The following is a 20,343-nucleotide window of genomic DNA, read 5'->3' as shown; positions in this document are numbered from 1 at the left end:
TAGCCAGAATTACCTGTCACAGTGGAGCGGAATTCATCGGAGAACACCACTCTGTACCACTGTTGTTGTCCCCAAGGAACATTCTCCCTTCACCAATGAACTCTTTTTTCATGATATCATAATTGAACTGGAATGCATTTAACAGACCACCAAGTGTACATACCAGCCTGATTCAATCGTCGCGAAATGGTTCTGGAAGAGACGCTTGTACTGGTACAGGTTTCAGGGTCTGCAGCGATCTGTCTGGGAGTGAGATGTCTGTTTCTTTTCCCGTTAGGGATGTGTATCGATCCTCTTGCGGTATGGCGGTCGGTCTACGACCACCGGTGTGGTTTAGCTTAGCATTTCCATCTTCGCGAGATGACACGTTTGGACGCACTCATTACTATGGCCGCAGTAGTGTGACCTCGACCGGCTTCGACCCGTCGAGCTGGTCGTCCAGGTTCGTAAGCACTGAAATGATGCCTTATAGGCATGTTATCACACCACACGGAATGTCGCAATAATCGGTTCCACATCAACCTTCGACAAGCACAGTACTGCACGATTTGTCCAATGCACATACAGTCTTCATGCACAGGCTCCGCTGCAGTTAACGCATCACGCGTTCAACGTTTCCTTTTACTATCCTTGGTCGGTTGTTCCGTAGCAACTACGAGTTTTTATCTATCAATTAGCAGTTGTTTCTTAGCAGTAACAGTTGTTCCAATCAATATATGTACTGACACGCTTTACGATCCTGTAGCTCTCGCTTGCATGGTCTCCAGAACCTGATAAATAAGTAAATAACTACATAAGTAAAGGGTCGTGAACAGTCAGTAAATGGATCATGCCCCGCCTGTGGTCAACATGTCTCTTTGAAGCCTAACAATCCTGAATACAAAGAAGAAGAGACTTTACAAACTCTTTGTAAAGTTGATTGTTGCAGGTAATTTCTCCACTGCTGCCACTGCAGAATCTTTGAGATAGTCTTTGTATTTGACGTCTGGGCCTCCCATAGCAGGAACCAGAATGGAGCACCCCTCGGCGGACAGCGACCCGCTGGTGGTCCCTGGAGCCACTCTACGCCGTCTGATGGGTCTGTGGCGGCCACAAGGCCGGGTCGCACGCCGCCTCAACGGGCTGCTCGCCGGCTTCATTATTGCCACCCTCGCTTTTCTGCCCGCCTGTGTGGCTCTCAAGTTGTACGTGGACCCTCCGGAAGAGCTTGAGCGGATTACGCTCTGCAGCCTCGCCACTTCTATCTGCATCGGATTTCTCTTCAAGGTAATCCTTACAAACCACTCTTCGTTTTTGAGAGCGGCAAGATGACGTTTTCCATTCAGTTAAAATATTACCGGTAACTTACTGCTTTTGTCTCTCGTTTTAAACTATGAATAACCTAACATAGCGTAGTGAAGAAAACTCTTTGGCTGATCATTGGTATAAAAAAGAACGAGTCAGTCAAAAGATATTGTTTATCTTTTGCAACTAAGATATGATGAAACTTTTTTCAGAAACAAAGGTCCAAGCATACAGCACTTTTGAACATAACTTAAAGTAGACGTATATATATATATATATATATATATATATATATATATATATATATATATATATATATATACGAAACAATGTAGCACAAACATAAAAACAAATAAAAGATACATTCCATAAGTAGAACGAGGGTTTAATTTAGTAACTATTTTGTCAGCTTATCTTAGGCCTAAGGTGACAGAAATAAGGAAACACACACATCAACAAAATTCTCGCATAAACGTTTAGGGGTTGTTTTGTTTTGGGGGAAGAGAACAAACTGCGAGGTCATCGGTCTCATCGGTTTAGGGATGGACGGGGAAGGAAGTCGGCGGTGCCCTTTCGAAGGAACCATCCCGGCATTTGCCTGGAGCGATTTAGGGAAATCACGGAAAACCTAAATCAGGGTGGCCGGACGCATCCTCCCGAATGCGAGTCCAGTGTGCTAACCACCGCGCTACCTCACTCGGTAAAGTTTAAGGGAGACAACACTTAAACGTGAGTCTAAAGTGAGAAAGATGTAAGGGTTACAAATAAAAAGCAAGGTAAATAACCAATAAGAGTGGAGAATATTGTTATGAGATGTGCAGGCAGACAACAAATCCCCAGGTAAAGAAGAAGCAGCCGAGGAAACAATACAAGGACAAGAATGAACAATTTTTGTATCTTCAACAGAATTAAATTGTAAACTGTTAGTGTAAATAAGTTTTAGGTGAGTAAAACGAGAAGCTTACAGTAACAAAAAACCACTTAGTAATGACATTTTACAGCCCCAGTATTAATCAAGTAAATCATAGATTTTTCTATATGTTCTTCAGTATTTCCAGATTCTATGTAGACAGATTAAAGTTAACTGACAGATTAACGTATGACTATTCCCAAATACATTTTTGTAAATAGTATATTAATTGTGAAACACTCTTTCGGAGAATATAATATAAATAGCTTAAATACTATACGAAAAGAACGTTACAGACACAACGAGTTCTTTGTTTGAGTGTAGCGTTGACGGAAGAGCATCAAAATTAGACTTATCTGTCATGATGGTAAGATCGCCTAGGTAAATCGGTGGCTGGGAAGCTAGTGATAAGTACTTCTGTCAAGGTGTCCGGCAACAATTTACGTTTTCATCTACGTCTGGACTCCATAAGCCACCGTACGATAAGTAGCATGGGGTGCATTCCTGTAGAACTTGCCATCCTCCACCGCCCTTCGTGTCCTATTCGAGGAAGGTACGCGGGAAGAAAGACTTTTTGCATCTTTCTGGAAGAGCCAGAATTTCTCTTATTTTAGCATAGTGGTCAGTACTCGTGGTGTATATTCTAAGGAGTCACATTTTTCTTGGCTCATTTTTAACGCTCTCTGCGTCGCACATCGACTTTTACACTAACGTGTTCCAACTGCACTTCGTTCTTGCGCTGTCCAAATAAACCCATGACGAGTTGTGCAGTTTTTCTGTGAATGCTTTCTGTTTCTGACGTTAATCCAATCTGGTGACTTTCCCAGACCACGAAAGAATATTCAAGAATTGATCGAACGACGTTGGGCAAGCGGCATCTATTATGCGTGAACTATATTTGCTTAGAATTTTTCTAGGAAATCTATTCTGGCATCTGCCTGCTCCAACTTTTCGTTTATGTGGTCCCTCCGTCTAAAACCGCGACGGTCGGATAGTTTAAAATACTTGGAGACATTGACCGATACCAGTGACGATTGCGTAGTCAAACGTTTTCGGACCTTTTCGCCTATTTACAAGCATTGCAATAACATCACTCATGTTACAGGTGTCACACTTTGCACTACACCGTGAACTTCTGTACGTGTTTCTCAATTGATATTGGTCTCACCACTATTTGGCTATCTACAACTACACCTATAGTCCAGAAGACTACTTACAGTGTGTGGCAGAGGGAATTTCGTGCACCACAGGCAGTGATGCGGCAACATACTGGTTTTTACGGCCGAATAGGCAATCGATCGTATTTTCCTTCAGTTGGCTTTTTCAGTCGAATGAAACAAGCCTCTGCGGTCAACTCAGCTACTATTTCCTCTATCAGTTCTATTTGGTACGGCTCCCAGACTGATCAGCGACATTCAAGAATTGGTGGAAGGAGGGCCTTGTAAGCTACCTCCTTCGTTAGTGGACTGCATTTTCTGAGAATTCTACCAATTAATCTCAGTCTGGCATCTGTCTTAACTGCGATTAGTTTTATGTGTTCGTTATACTTTAAACTGATTCGTACGCATACTGCTGCTTCCAGTGGTTCTTCCGTAATCGTGTAATTATTCAATAATTGGTCATCATGTATATGCAGTACTTTACATTTGTTTATGCTGGGGATCAGCAGCTTATTATTGCATCAAGCTTCCAGAACTTCCGGTATTTCGAAAAAAAATTCTATCGTTGCGACTACTCTGCCTACAACAGCATCATCCTCCAAAAGCCTGATGGAAGAGTAATGGTACTGCAAAATTCCTTTGGTACACCCAAGCTTTTACGTCTGATGATTTTTGTCGGTTAAGAAAGACATGCTGCGTTTTGTTTGTTATAAGTTCTTGAACCCAATCACACTAGGCGGCTGTAGCAGGAGAGGTAGTAGTGTCCAGTTACTGTGAACAAGTCAGTGCTCTGGGTTAAATCTTAAATGGCTTTGCAGTGTCTCTGATGAAGTAAGAACGTTTGGCACTTTTGATGGTGATTCGCCCGTCTTATGAAGACGTCAGTATCGATGACCACCGTTGGTACTATTAGAGACACTTCTATTACTTCTGCCCCTGGATACCACTTCCATTCTCCTCGTCCCCCAGCACCCCAGCCCACTTGATGCACATTGTCAAAGTTTCTTTCAATCCCCTTCCCGCTCCCCCTTCCCCCCCCCCCCCATCCACCTAGTTCCCCAAAGTTCCGAGCCCATTCCTAGCGTTTCTATGAAGACCGCCCTCCACTTACTAGTTGGATAGATTACTACTAATTACTTTATTTCCCGGCAGGTTGAGAAAGTGTCTACTAGCCAGCCATTTACAAATCAGAGCCAGACAAATCAGAGCCAGGCCTTTATCTGGCCTGCCAGTCCTGCCCACCGTACCGAGTTAGGTGGCGCTCTGGTTAGCACACTGGACTCGCATGTGGGAGGACGACGATCCAAACCCGCGTCCGGCCATCCAGATTTAGGTTTTACGTCATTTCCCTAAATCGCTTCAGGCAAGTTCCGGGATGGTTCCTGTGAAAGGGCATGACCGATTTCCTTCCCCTTCCTTCCCTCTGCTCTGTCTCTAATGACCTCGTTGTCGACGGGACGTTAAACACTAATCTCCTCCTCCTACCCACCGTGTCACGCTCTTGGACCCAAACTTCGTGAAGATTAACGTCTGAAGCGAAGTTCTGGCACTCAACAGTTAACAACATCCGGTGACCAGAGACAGTCTGTTGCCTATATCACTTTTTCCTCCAGACTTAGCACGAAATCTATCGGCCTTAGGCACGGCGATCTTCGCAAGTGACTGAACTCTGCTGCTATTTCTTGTAACCAGAGGTAATGGCGTCACTTCAGCACGTGTTGCCTGCTTACAGGCGGCGCTGTTCGTGGCACAGGGAGCAACGCTGCGGCAGACGGTGCGACAGATGGAGGACATCAGGAGGCAGTTCGGCAGCGGGGAAGAGAATCAGAGGACGCGCCGCCGGTACCAGAGGCTGTCAAACAGTGTCTACCTGCACTACCAGGTTCGAACAGGACACGCAGCTGCAGCCTCGGCGGTAGCTAACTGTCGTTTTTGACACGTAATGAGAACATTGTATCTACTACCACAGATAGCGTAGTGGCTGTGTTACTGGTTAATCCACTTTAGGTACGTTGCCACCCCTAGAAAAATAAATCTTACCGAACTGTATTCTACAACTGCCCATTCTTGAGATGCTATGTTATGACATATACTTGAGATCTCTTTTGCAGCAGACATTAGACAGGGTGGAATAAAAACCTGTCGTATCATCAGCTAAGTGCTGGAAATGACATTTCACTGAAGTTTACCGCAGAACGCCCAAGAAATATGTATCGAACTCCGACTCCAACTATACAGCATGTTCCACCTAACTTTGCCACCTCACGTATTTCCGACATGAAGAAAAATATGTAAAACGCAATTGGCCGGATATGCCGTATGTGAATGGCTTACTCAATGGGCATGAGTTCGTAGTACTAACAAGTAAACAAACACCACTTTCACCACAATGGCACATGTATGTTTATTTCCGCCGAAATGAAAAGTAGAGGTAGAATTAGTGATGACAGACTTGGTTTCACTGCTCAAAGCCTAAATACTTAGACTTTAAATAATGGAAACGGCGCAACAGTTTCTACCCTAATGCTGTAATGCCGTAATGACAATTTCCTGTATTGTCCTGAAATCTGCTGTTGACAAGCCTTACTGTATGCATTTCGGCAGAAACATTGGGGCAGTTTCCCTCCTTTATAGTCAACGTATGTCAGAAGCCATGAGGTTGAGAGCAGTGAAAACAGGTCTGCCTCACTGACTGTATATCTAGCTTTCATTTCCGTAGAAAAAAGATAGGTGTGTCATTTAAAATAACTGGTGAAGTGAGAGTAGGTCTCGCGCACTGGGGGTTCCGTACAAATTAAGTTATGTGTACAGACAGCTCCTCCAGTCCGAGAATCGATGATATTCACAATTTTTGCCTGTTATCGACATTTATAGCGGCAATGTATCGGTCCCAGGGATTTCAACACTTTCCAGTATGTTTTAAGTTTGAAGTCGCATAACAAATGACAAAAGAAATATTTTTCCGTGCGATTTAGTCACAAATTAACAATTCCCCAATTTTCCCATTACCTGTACTGTGAAACCTTGCTTTTTGTCAAATTTCATGATTGTAGGTCAAGGGGATTACATGACTGAGTTTTCGAGTGCCAAAATATGTGACATAATCGCTGTACCTTTTGATTTATTTGCCTTTACACCGCCAAGGGGACTGGACATTAATACATGACCTAAATTTAATTTTGACACATGAAGTTGTTCCAGAGAAAACGAGTCTTAACCGATGGGCACACAAATAAAAAGACGGATGAAAATGTCAAAGAAAATACTTTTTGGTGTTATGTAAATGTAAATTACCAATTTTAGGATTTTTCCCTTACATGTATTGTGAAACCTCGATTGTTGTCAAATTTCATGATCTTATATCAAGGGGAAATAACGTATATGTTTTGGCGAGTGAGTTGTTGAGCATAAAAATTGTGACATAAATAAATCTTTTGAGTGAAGTGACTTAGAAGTGTAACATTTTTACGCCGCCAAGAATGAGAGACATTAATTTTTGACCTAAATTTGAACTTGATATGTCTACTAGCTCCTGAAGAAAATGTTTCTTAACAGTCGGACAGCGCGTCACATAGTGTGTTACTGTATGTCTAAAAAGATGGAGTACGCAATATAACACAGACAATGCCATGCCACTTCTCGACGTTGTGATCCGTTGCCTTCCTCCGTGGAACTTAATGAAGTACTGAGATAGTGTACCGTTTACGTCCCTAGCTAGAACGTCAAGTCTGGGTCCGGGTCGTATTGGAGACTGTCACAAGTAGTGGAGAGTGATGGATAGTACCTTGGAACACTTTTCAGACTTACACCTCAAACCAGCCCGCTGTAATACATTTTTATATTTCATTTTGCGCATGAGAAGTATTCACTTTGTATGCTGCAATCTTTTACTGAAATTGTGGAAACTGCTCCGGAAAAGTTAACGTTTATCCAAAAGTGATAAACTGTTCCAAGGGAAAACATGGCGACGCACCTACGAACAAATATGCTGTTCAACTCTGCAGTCGAGACGATCTTGTCAACATTGTATTTAACGGTTCATGTGCTACATTATAACCAGTGACGGAAGTAGAAGAAAGAAGTTTATCAAGAGCTCGTTATAAGTTAAAAACGTTTTGAAATAGAAGCTAGTAGCAATTAAGAAGAATTTTCATTTTCAAGACAGAGAAAATTCGCCATCGTAAAAAGATCCGTTTCAACGTATAAAGTGCGTAAGCATTATTTAACTAGTTTTTAATCTTCAGAATGAAATTTTCACTCTGTAGCGGAGTGTGCACAGATATGAAATTTCCTTGTGTAGCTCAGGTGTTAGAGCCCTTTCCTCGAAAGGCAAACGTTCCGAGTTGGAGTCTCTGAAAATTTTCCGTTTGAGGGCGTTGCTACAGCGTGTATTAAAGGTAGCGCGTATCAAATGGTGGTATATTGAAACGTCCTATTTGAAAAATTATGAATGACTGTCCTGGAAAACTTCTACGTTATTTGATTTTCAAACAGCTCAGAAAAATTCAACGTACTCAAACAGTTTTCTCTTTACTTATTCTAATCATCACTAAACTGACACACAATATTTTTAGCGCAACGCAGTCTGACTTTAAATAATCCCTGCCGGCCGCTGGTGGCCGAGCGGTTCTGGCGCTACAGTCTGGAACCGCGCGACCGCTACGGTCGCAGGTTCGAATCCTGCCTCGGGCATGGATGTGTGTGTTGTCCTTAGGTTAGTTAGGTTTAAGTAGTTCTAAGTTCTAGGGGACTTATGACGTCAGCAGTTGAGTCCCATAGTGCTCAGAGCCATTTGAACCATAAATAATCCCTACAAGAGAATGGCCCTGACTAACAGTAACCTATACCTTTCATGAATCACCTCAAAAAAATCTTCGTTACTAGAACTACTGCAATACAGCGAGCGCCAATACTGCCAGCCAAATAGGAGATTATAACTACTGAAGGCACTAACTACTGATAGGCATACTTAGCAAATGAAAGATTTTGATAGAGAACTAACAATGTATTTACCTTAATAGTGTTAAAAAGTCATGACATCCAGTCTTACAAATTTGCTTTTTCTGATGGACATACGGCCAGATCATCCCCTCTCCAAACTCTGCCATCTCTCTCTCTCCACATCCACCACTGCTGGCGGCTCACCTCCAACTGCCTAACGCTACGCGCTGTTCACATCCAACTGCCCAACACTACATAAGCGAATATTCCACCGATGCCAACCAGCCACATACTGCACACAGCACAGTCAGTGATTTTCATACAGAGCGCTACGTGGCGTTACCAACATAAAAACCTAAACAGCATATGTAAGTAAGCTGTTTAGATTTTTGATGTTAGTAACGCCACGTAGCGCTCTGTATGAAAATCACTGACTGTGCTGTGTGCAGTATGTGGCTGGTTGGCATCGGTGGAATATTCGCTTATGTAGTGTTGGGCAGTTGGATGTGAACAGCGCGTAGCGTTAGGCAGTTGGAGGTGACCCGCCAGCGGTGGTGGATATGCAGAGAGAGGTGGCAGAGTTTTGAGAAGTTACTATAAGCGAACGATCTGGACATGTGTCCGCCAGAAAAGGAAGTTTGTAAAGATGGATGTCATGAATTGATAGATATATGTATGAAGACTTTTGAATACTATTAAGGTAAATACATTGTTTGTTCTCTATGCCCATCAGTAGTTAGTGCCTTCAGTAGTTAGAATCTTTAATTTAGCTGGCAGTATTGGCGTTCGCTGTATTGCAGTAGTTCGAGTAACGAAGATTTTCTTGAGGTAAGTGATTCATGAAAGGCATAGTTCACTGTCAGTCAGGCCCATTCTTTTGTAGGGATTACTGAAAGTCAGATTGCGTTGCGCAAAAAATATTGTGCGTCAGTTTAGTGATGATCAGAATACTTAAAGAGAAAACTGTTTAAGTACGTCGAGTTTTGCTCAGCTGTTTGAAAATCAACGTAGAAATTTACCAGCACAGTCATTCATAATTTTTCAAAGGGGACGTTTCAATATAAGCATCAGAATCAGGGCTGGGGATCAATATGGAGATCATTATGGCATTCGTGTCTTTCCAACGTGCGTGCGACAAATACATAAACGTGAACTATGGCGTCGTTATTAACAAATGCGTCCAAACAGGATCAACTTTCTGTTGTTCTTCTCGTGCCCGCCGAAGGATAAACACCGGTAGACATCTATTGCAGAATCGGGCAACATGTTTGTCGAAAACCACCGTTGCGAAATGTTGCGCTATGTTCCGTGCTGGTCGCAATTGAACACAAGACGACTGTCGATCGGGGAGGACACTCTCATCCATTACGGACAAGGGGAAACACTCGAGTGCCCGCCCTGTAGTCCTGAGATCTCCCCATGCGGTTATCGCACCTTCGGCCTTGAAGGGTCGACGATTCCTTTCGGACGACAATGCACAGCAGGCAACTGGGGACTTCTTCACACAGCATTATACGGTGTTTTACCAGACTGGTATCTTCAGCCTGGTGCTTCAATGGGATGATTGTTTCAATGCTCACAGAGATTTTGTCTGATTGGCATACAGAGTCTGGACTGCAGGGGCCTCGAACTGAAACTTTTTGGTGTCTCCTTATGTTATATAGCACTTACTCGTAAATATGTAGATCCCTAATATTTGAAACCGACGCACAGAACAAACCTCAGGTCTTAGTCCAAAAAAATCAGTAGAAAATGCCTGAAACAGCTTATGGCAGTATCTAGTGTGCCTTCGTTGATGTGGTCGTAAAATCGGTCACTAGATTCAAACACCGACCAGGAGGCACTGTGTATCCGAGCTACACCATACTGCAGGTCAACACTCTCCCCCACTTGAGACGTGTTGCTTTTGGTTTCCTGATGGGAGAGAGAAGAGAGAGGGTGAAATTCTATCTCTGTATATATACACCTATCGAATTATGCCAACGGTTACTCGATTTATTGCCATCCGACTTGTGTTTCACACACCCTCACTCAACTGGGGACAAACTTGGGATGCAAACAAAAATATAGCACGCATTCACGATTATACAGAATTAGTATCCCATGATATCTGTCTCCCTCGCCGAGTAAATTCTGGTGATGATAACTGCTCACAACCGCAAGAAAGTAAAATTGTTCTGTGAGACGTGTGTAATGTTGCCAGGAACCGTGTTAAAGAGAAAACGACGGACTACTCTTCCAGAAGCCGGTATTGCTCGTGTAAACATATTGGTGGAGGGGCAGACAACTGCAAGAACGGTGTCGCTGTGTTTCAGAATAATGGCTCTGAGCACTATGGCACTTAGAATCTGAGGTCATAAGTCCCCTAGAACTTAGAACTACTTAAAGCTAATTAACCTAAGTACATCACACACATCCATGTCCGAGGCAGGATTCGAACCTGGGACCGTATCGGTCGCGCGGTTCAGGACTGAAGCGCCTAGAACCGCTCGTCCATCACGGCCGGCTCAGAATAATGGCCCAATGATAGTCGCAGTCAGCTCAGTCAGACACGTTGGTCGTATGTGGACAACAATGCGACGAAAACGAGCTGTTTTTATCACCAGTGCGATCATCAAACTGACAGCCATTGTTGTGTAATGGTCTGCCATTCCATGTCCCAAAATAAAAACCTGTAAAATCAATAATTCGGTAAATGTTCACATAAACATATGTAAGTGATTTTTTTAAAGTGAATATCATTTATTGTTGTAAGAGTGTTACTATTTCGTGAATAGATACCGAGAATAACATCTCATTATTGTAATAGATCGGCAGTGGGTTTCAAATGAAAAATAGTGCTGACTCACAGACGCTCTGTCACTTCAGGTAAATGCTGACAAATGCAAAAAGTATTGCATAATTATAACCACAGCACATTCATTTAGGTCAAGCGAGGCATATTTCTGAAGACCGTAAATTATCAGTTAAGTGACTGTTTATAAATTTCGTGCCGAATGACGTACACTTGTGATTACGTTACCTTTAGTAACACAAACGCTGCACATTTCGAGTTAGTTGTACGCCTAATCAAGTGTGCAGTTTACAGAAGTGGTTCATTGACTCATAAACTAAAGATTGGCGCCCCATACAGTAACGGATAGTAAAGTGTGGCGGGTTGGTTTCGGAGACCCTCACGCCTAGTAGCAACGCATTGCTGTGTTCGACGCGCACTTAGATTGAGCTTTAGTTTCGAAGCCACAGACGAACTCTGTGCGGGCTGCCAGTTTAGGAGAACAACTCCTTCGAAAGGCGTTGGTTTTAATGTTGTTATAATTAATATCTATATGTCACTGGTAGCACAATTATCAATAAATGCCCATTCAATAGAATGAACTATGACTTGATTGTTACATTTACCAAAGTAGCCAATGATAAAAATATATATGTTCAGTTAACTTTTTTTGTTAATAAAAACGTATTTCCTTTACGACGGTACCACACTACCGTGAATACTTTTGGATTTAGCGATCTAACTTTTAGTTTGACCAATAACTTTTTTGTCTATTCGTTACAGAAAATGACAGATGTCCTCCTGTGTCAGCCATGAGATGACGGTAGAATGCATTTCTCAAAGGAGTGACTCTAATTAAGTGTTCTGTAAACGATGCTATTCAATACAGCACAACAGTCGCGACACAGAGGCAACCCACATTGAGGATAGCATCGTTTGCGTAAACTGCGTGCTGCAGTACAGCGTATTTAATTTTCTATGATATTTACTACTCAGATTACCTTGTGGATCCCATCCTCGTATTCATTTAGTCATTTTCTGTTATATCAGTCCAGTGACTACGTTGAAGGGCGTTGTTGTTCGGAAACAGAAACCGGCCAGAATCATAATTTTTGCTGTACAAAAATTTTCGGCTAAAATACCGCAGAGGTTTCTGCACCTTAATAGAAAAACATTTAACGAAAGAACACTAACACCGTCCGACCGTTCGTGTCAAAATAATCCGCCGGCAGCCTCACCTGTTTTATTTACTTTTTATTTATATTTTTCCCTTCAACGTATATGACTCACAACAAACGGAATAAATGTTAAATATATTTAAATAACCTTCATCGATGAAAATTATTACCACTACAAAGACTATTTTTCTCTGCGCTAGCTTCTCACAACAAGAAGCAACATAACAGGAAGGGGAAGAGTGAAGTAAACACTTTCATATATTTCAGTGCCTTTACATTCACTACATACTGTTCCTGGAAGTATCGACGTTTTAAAAAGAATCTTTTTTGAGTGAGTTAATATTATCTTTCATAGGGGAGCATAATTTTCTTGTAAATAAAAATATATTCTCTGACTAAACATAATTAACTCAGTAATTAATTAAGAAGATATTAGAGAAAAGTGCGAAGTAATGTATAATGCTTCAATAACTTGTAAATGAAACCTTCTAACAGATGCAAACTGTAAGCCGCACCAGCTCTCGAACAGAATTTGTGTCTTTCGTCGACAACGCTGCATAATTAATTAACCTGATCACGTACCACGGAATGCGCAAAGCTGTCAATATCTAATGATATATAGTTGCCCACATAAGTGACGATACCGTGTCTGACTCTCATCTGGCATCACAGTGTATATTCCGCCGTGTAGTGGAAAGCTCATTTTGATCATCAAGAACTGTTTAAAACTGCAGCTGCCCATCTCCAGGATTTGCCCGTTTTTGTATTGAGATGAGCACAAGTTGTAATAATGCCGGCGTGTCCGTTTTCGAAGTAGTAAATCGTTCAGTTGTTTCTTAATTTCTGGCAACTGTTATGTACACGTCTTCCTCGTGGAAACCGGCACAGAAAGGCGATAAGTGGTTGCTTTGTTTGTGCAGATGGTGGCGGTGCCGGCGGTGATCGGCTGGGTCCTGTGCCCGCTGCTGTCCCGCACCGTCATGAGGTCCGACGAGGACCACCAGGAGGTTCCTCGACAGCTCCCGGTTCCCGTATGGCTCCCACTCGACGTCTATGCGTCGCCAACATACGAGCTTCTGTATGTTGTCCATTCCTTCTGTGCTCTGGTCGCAGCCGAGTCCAGCGTCTGCACGGACATCTTCTTCATTCATATGATGCTAATGGTTGCAGCTGAGTTGGAGGTTCTGAACGATAACATTTCTGCCATGCGACAGTTTGACATGCATATGACGAGCACCAGGAGACAGGAATATGTTTCTAGAAATCAAAGTAACGGCGGACGATCGGCGACACTTAGCAGTGACCAGCCCCTTGGTCAACAGACAATGACAGAGAATGTTGAACACGAGTGGATTCATCAACAACTAGTGAAGAACGTGCTTCACCACCAGGCCATTTTAAGGTCAGTATTGCGTAGATTGTGCACAACAGAATCCACTTAACTTCGTCTTATTCTTAATATTATTGTATCAAAATAATTACATTCGATTTTAGTATGCAGAACATATCTCTGACACTGTTTAGTAACATTCCAAACTATTTGACACAGAGAGGACGTCCACCTCCACGACAATTACAGGTACAGTAAAACCGATTGTAGAGAACTTCTCGCCAAGAAACAAACAAAACACAGAAGAGAATATGAACGTAGGGACGGATATATATATATATAAGTTGTAGTTGTTGTGGTCTTCACTCCAGAGACTGGTTTGATGCAGCCCTCCGTACTACCCTATCTTGTGCAAGCTTCGTTATCTCTCATTAACTATTGCAACCTACATCCTTCTGAATCTGTTTAGCGTATACATTTCTTGGTCTCCCTCTACGATTTTTACCCTCCACGCTTCCCTCGAGTACAAATTTGGTGATCCTTTGATGCCTCAGAACGTGTACTACCAACCGGTCCCTTCTTCTAGTCAAGTTGTCCCACAAATTTCCCTTCTCCCAATTCTTTTCAGTACCTCCTCGTTAGTTACATGATCTACCTATCTAATCTTCAGCATTCTTCTGTATCACCACATTTCGAAAGATTCTATTCTCATTTTGTCTAAACTATTGATCGTCCATGTTTCATTTCCATACATGGCTACACTCCATATAAATACTTTCACAAAAGACTTCCTGACACTTAAATCTATACTCGATGTTAACAAATTTCTCTTCTTCGGAAACGCTTTCCTGGCCATGGCCAGTCTACATTTTATATCCTCTCTACTTCAACCATCATCAGTTATTTTGCTGCCGAAATAGTAAAGCTGATCTACTACTTTGAGTGTCTCATTTCCTAAACTAACTCCGTCAGCATCACCTGATTTAATTCGATTACATTCCATTATACTCGTTTTACTTTGTCGATGTTCATCTTATATCCTCCTTTGAAGGCACTGTCCATTCCGTTCAACTGTTCTTCCAAGTCTTTTGCTGTCTCTCACAGAATTACAATGTCATCGGCGAACCTCAAAGTTTTTATTTCCTATCCGTGGATTTTAATTCCTACTCCAAATTTTTCTTTTGTTTCCTTTGCTGCTTCCTCAATATACAGATTGAATATCATCGTGGATAGGCTACAACCGTGTGTCACTCCCTTCTCAACCACTGCTTCCCTTTCATGCCCCTTGACTCTTATGACTGCCATCTGGTTTCTGTACAAACTGTAAATAGCCTTTCACTCCCTGAATTTTATCCCTTCCACGATCAGAATTTCAAAGACAGTATTCCAATCAACATTGTCAAAAAATTTCTCTAAGTCCACAAATACTAGAAACGTACGTTTGCCTTTCTTTAATCTATCTTCTAAGATAAGTCGTAGGGTCAGTATTGCCCCGCGTGTTCCCACATTTCTGCGGAATCCAAACTGATCTTCTCCAAGGTTGGTTACGACCAGTTTTTCCATATGTCTATAAAGAATTCGTGTTAGTATTTAGCAGCCGTGACTAATTAAACTGATATTACAATAATTTTCACATCTGTCAACATCTGCTTGCTTTGGGATTGGGGGGTTATATTCCTCTTGAAGTCTGAGGGTATTTCACCTGTCGCATACATGTTGCTCACCAGATGGTAGAGTTTTGTCATGGCTCGCTCTACCAAGGCTATCAGTAGTTGCAATGCATTGTTGTCTACTCCCGGGGCCTTATTTCGAATTTGGTCTTCCAGTGCTCTGTCAAATTCTTCATGCAGTATCATATCTCCCAATTCGTCTTCATCTACGTCATCTTCAATATCCGTAATATTGCCCTCAAGTACATCGTCCTGGTACAGATTCTCTGCATACTGCGTCCACCTTTCTGCTTTCCCTTTTTTGTTTAGGACTGGTTTTCCATATTGATATTCATATAGGGGATGCTCTTTTCTCCAAAGGTATCTTTCAGTTTCTTGTAGGCAGTATCTAACTTACCCCTAGTGATGTAGGCCTCTACATACTTTCATTTGACCTCTAGCTATCCCTGCTTAGCCATTTTGCATTTCCTGTCGATCTCATTTTTGAGACATTGGTATTCATTTTCGTCTGCTTCATGTACTGTACTTTTGTATTCTCTCCTTTCATCAATTAAATTCAAATCTCTTCTGTTATCCAAAGATTTCTACTAGCTCTCGTATTTTTATCTACTTCATCTTCTGCTACCTTCACTATTTTATCTCTCGAAGCTACCCATTCTTCTACTACTGTATTTCTTTCCCCTGTTCTTGTCAATCGTTCCCTAACGCTCTCTCTAAAACTCTCTACAACCTCTGGGTCTTTCAGTTTATCCTGATCCCATCTCCTTAAATTACTTCCTTTTTGCAGTTTTTCAGCTATAATCTACAGTTCGTAACCACTAAATTGTTGTCAGAGTCCTCATCTGCCCTAGAAGTGTCTTACAATTTAAATCCTGGCTCCTAAATCTCTTTCTTGGCATTATATAATTTACCTGAAACCTTTCAGTGTCTCCAGGCCTCTTCCATGTATACAATTGTCTTTCAAGATTCTTAAAAAAGTTTGTTAGCTATGATTAGGTTATGTTCTGTGCAAAATTCTACCAGGTGGCTTCCCCTTTCACTTCTTACCTCCAGTCCATATTCACCTATTAATTTTCGTTCTCCTTCTTTTCCTACTACCGAATTCGATTACCCCACGAGTATTAAATTTTGGTCTCCCTTAACTATCTGAATAGTTTTTTTTTTATTGCACCATACATATATGCAATCTCTTCATCATCTGCGGAGCTATCTGGCATATAAACTTGTCCTACTGTGGGAGGCGAAGGCTTCATGTCTATCTTGGCTACAATAATGTGTTTATTTTTGTGTTCGTAGTAGCTGATCTGCACTCCTCTTTTTTTTTTTTATTCATTGTTAAACCAACTCCTATCTGATTTTGTATTTATAACCCTGTATTCACCTGACCAGAATTCTTGTTCCTTCCGCCACCAAACATCACTAATTCCCACTACATCTAATTTTAACCTATCCATTTCCCTTTTAAAATTTTCTAACCTACCTGCTCCATTAAGGGATCTGTAGAACGCCAGTTTTGTTTCTCCTGATAACGATGTCCTCCTGAGTAGTTGCCGCCCAGAGATCGGAATGGGGGACTATTTTACCTCCAGAATATTTTACCGAAGAGGACGCCATCATCATTTAACCATACCGTATGCGTAAGACAGTAACTAAAAATTACCAAATCGTGAGGATGATGTAATCTGTCTGCAACAGTAGCGAAAATGTCGGGAATTGATATCACATCACAAGATGTTTTTAAAAAATTAAGACAATGTTAAACACACTAAAATACTTCACAGACCAAAAATAAAAACTTCAGAAAGAATATTACATGTAAAATGTGAAATTATCTGTTGGCCGAGCGCTGAAAAAGTTGAAGTGATAACTCTGGTGAATACTTTTATTCGCCTGAAGGTAAATCAAGGACAGCATCTGAGCTGCGGGTGTCTAGGGGGAGGGAAACTGTGCAAACCAGTCATATGGTTACTCCTGTCAACCTAAACAACTACTATTGTAAGGTGATGGTATAATTTGGCCCCTTAATATACTATTTCAAATATATAAATACAATCGACTCATCAAGCTGAGGAGTTTGATACCATGTGTGCTCTAATTCAAGTAAAATGAAACTAATTTGCATAGTATGGAGAGTAATCATTCATATGTGTCTGACATGAACTCGATACTAACAAACATTCCGTACTTTGCTTGTTTATAGTCACGTACTAACGCTATCTCTTAGAACTGAAGTGGCCGTAGGGATTTCCCACCCGTCGAGAGAAGCAGAACACGGAACGCACCTTCGGCCCTTCGTAACAAGGGCGCAGGCACCACTAGCCAACAATAAGCCATTAAGCGAGCTTTGCTGACTCACACCAGCGTGGAATGGAAAGAAACACCTTAGTATATCAGGGCTCCGCGTGGCCACTATTAGAGGACCAATACCCAGAATCTGCATTTACGAAAAATTTTGAGTAGCACAAAATCAAGTTAACAATGGGGCAGAGACGATGGGACAGAACACGCGTAGAAAGACCACACCTGTTGGCTGGGAAAGCTTCTAGGAAAGAAATGCTTTGAGAATCACAATAGTAAGTCTTTGAAAAGCACGAAAAACACTGTCGCTATGTTTCTTTTTTGAAATCAGAAAACAGGCCACAGTGAAAAGTACCACTATTTTTAGCAATTACTCGCCTATCACGTGATGAAGACGTGGAGAACACGACGGTGCACGTGAATAGCTGGCCTATGGGCGGAGTCTGAGAGTGTGGAAGCGAAACATTAATGCTTTAGGCCAGAAGGAAAATATATAGTTTTCACCCTCAATACGCTTCTCAAGATTCAGTGGGCCAATAAACGACGCATGTCATACCACAGTCAGCATTGGCTACTACGACTTTTGGTAGGGGATGAACACAAGGTAGAGTGAGGGGGGGGGGGTGGGGCAGGGCAAAAAAGATCTAGAAACCGGGGCCATGGGTAGAAGGAAGAGACGTCTCATCAGAGCAGAGCCGTGTGTCGAAGGAACACTTAGTGTTCTGTCGGACTAGAAGAGCTTTCAGTGAACACTTGCGAGCACAGGTTTCGAAAATCTCGTAACATCTCCGGAGTGGAGATTGCGGATTTCGACCCACGTTACTTACGTTCTGCGGAACAATTAAAGAGGACAGAGGTGCACACGTCGCTAGGCCTGAGCGAGTGCACATTGCCAATAGTTTAGCTAGGGAAAAACACAGTTTTTTGCCTCATGAGAACTCAGGGCAGTTTCTGGCTTCTTCTACAGTCAACGCCAAAATAGTATTGAGGTTTACAGGTCCGCAAAGCGTCGACGCGCCGCCGTCATCATACGCCACTGACGACCACACCAGCCCCGATAAAGCACGGGAAATACCACGTTTGCCTAGGAGCTCAGTAAAGGAGTTACTAGCTTGTGTGTGCTCTTCAGTTCTATTGGAGATTGGAGATTGTTACATATTTTCTTCTCATTCCCTTGTGTCCATGCTAGCCACGTATCGCATGTGTGTTCACAGGACTTAAAAGTCGAGAAAGGTATCGGTTAATATACGTTATTGTCCAGCTAAAATAGCATAGGCAATAGGACATATTGAAGTGTTGTGAGTGTAATATTTTGGAGGGTAAATTGTTTTGTGATCATTGTATTGTAAGTTAAGCTAGGGTTCTTTTCTCATGTAGGAATGCTTTTGAAAGACTGTTATGTGTTCATGTTTATCATGATTAATTTCATTTAGTTTGTGAATTGATTGTCAGGATCTTGCTAATTATGGAGGATTTTCGAATTTAACGAACTACGCCCTTGAACCCAATGTGTGTGGCGATTCAGTAATAAAACGATTTACTACAGGTAACAGTTGTTCATGTGTTCTAGAGAAGAGGCTACTCCTTCCTCACTGAAATATTTGGGGCATGTATGACGGCTGTTATCCTGATGCCTAATCGTGACTTCATCTGGGATCTCCTTACCTTGCAAGGCCTGGGTCCACAGGAACTTTAGTTCTGTCAGATATTTCCGTACATTTCAAGTGGTAAGGACGGGTCGTAACGACTGGGGGAGTACGTTAGATTATGTGGTATTGTTTGTTGGTGAAAGAACACCAAAGCCAATAATAGCCACCTCATGATCTAGGAATTCCCCATCTCTTACCATTGGCAGCTTCAATGTCAGGTTGATGATGGAACATGAGATCTTGATACTTGTACATTTTAATATTTAGTTGTAAAAGTCCGTCAGTAGAGTAGTGTCTCATGTCCACAGTTCCTGTCGTTGAGCTTACCTTGTGGTCGTTGATCTGAAATACGAGGTTAATACCAAAGGTAAGGTCTCCTATTTTTTTATAAGTACATAGACCTGTTTATTTCTACAATGGTTTACATCAGTTTACAGCTTGAACATTTAGCTCTTTTTCGACATAAACACCATTTATGTCGATTCATTTTTGTATACGCTGTGGCAGTTTTTGTATGCCCATGTCATAGCAGCTCGCCGCCATGCTTTTCAGAAAGTTATGAACCTCTTCTTTCACCTCGTCGTCGGAACTGACTCGCTGGGACGACAATTAACGCTGGGAGGCACTGTGAGACTGAAAAAACTCAAACGGGCAATTCAGAACCGGAGAAGAGGAATGTTGAGCAAGGGAGTATACATTCCCCATGACAACGCTCGCCTATGAATCACTCGGCAAACCGTTGCTTTCCATCAACAGTTTCAGTCGAACATAATCACCCACCCACCCTATAGTCCTGACTTGGCATCCAGTTCCCTATGTTAAAAGAACATTTGGCCGGAAAGCGATTGAGCTCCGACGACGATGTGAAACTTTCTGAAAAGCATGGCGGCGAGCTGGTACGACATGGGTATACAAAAACTGCCACAGCGTCTACAAAAATGCATCGACAGAAATGGTGATTATGTCGAAAAAGAGCTAAATGTTCAAGCTGTAAACTGATGTAAACCATTGTAGAAATAAACAGGTCTATGTACTTATAAAAAATAGGAGACCTTACTTTTGGGATTACCCTCGTAATAATAAATTGTCCTAGGTCAAGGTGGTGGTCGTTAGCATTGCCACCAGACTACTGACGGTAATCGTAGATGCA

The 20,343-nt window shown here is 42.0% G+C and overlaps 1 protein-coding gene across 1 annotated transcript; it reads left to right on the top strand.

The window, feature by feature from the left end:
- Positions 1 to 1,011: 1,011 nt before the first annotated feature.
- On the top strand, positions 1,012 to 19,240 carry LOC126201294 (uncharacterized). Its single transcript, XM_049936777.1, has 5 exons — positions 1,012 to 1,266; positions 5,087 to 5,236; positions 13,167 to 13,648; positions 13,741 to 13,825; positions 19,115 to 19,240. The coding sequence occupies exons 1-5, from the start codon at positions 1,012 to 1,014 to the stop codon at positions 19,238 to 19,240; spliced, it is 1,098 nt and encodes a 365-aa protein (XP_049792734.1).
- Positions 19,241 to 20,343: the final 1,103 nt, after the last annotated feature.

Source organism: Schistocerca nitens, chromosome 1 (genome assembly GCF_023898315.1).
Source record: "Schistocerca nitens isolate TAMUIC-IGC-003100 chromosome 1, iqSchNite1.1, whole genome shotgun sequence".
In the NCBI taxonomy this organism is placed as follows: Eukaryota; Metazoa; Arthropoda; class Insecta; order Orthoptera; family Acrididae; genus Schistocerca; species Schistocerca nitens.
Note: the sequence above shows the minus strand (reverse complement) of the source record. Positions and strands in the feature narration are given on the sequence as shown.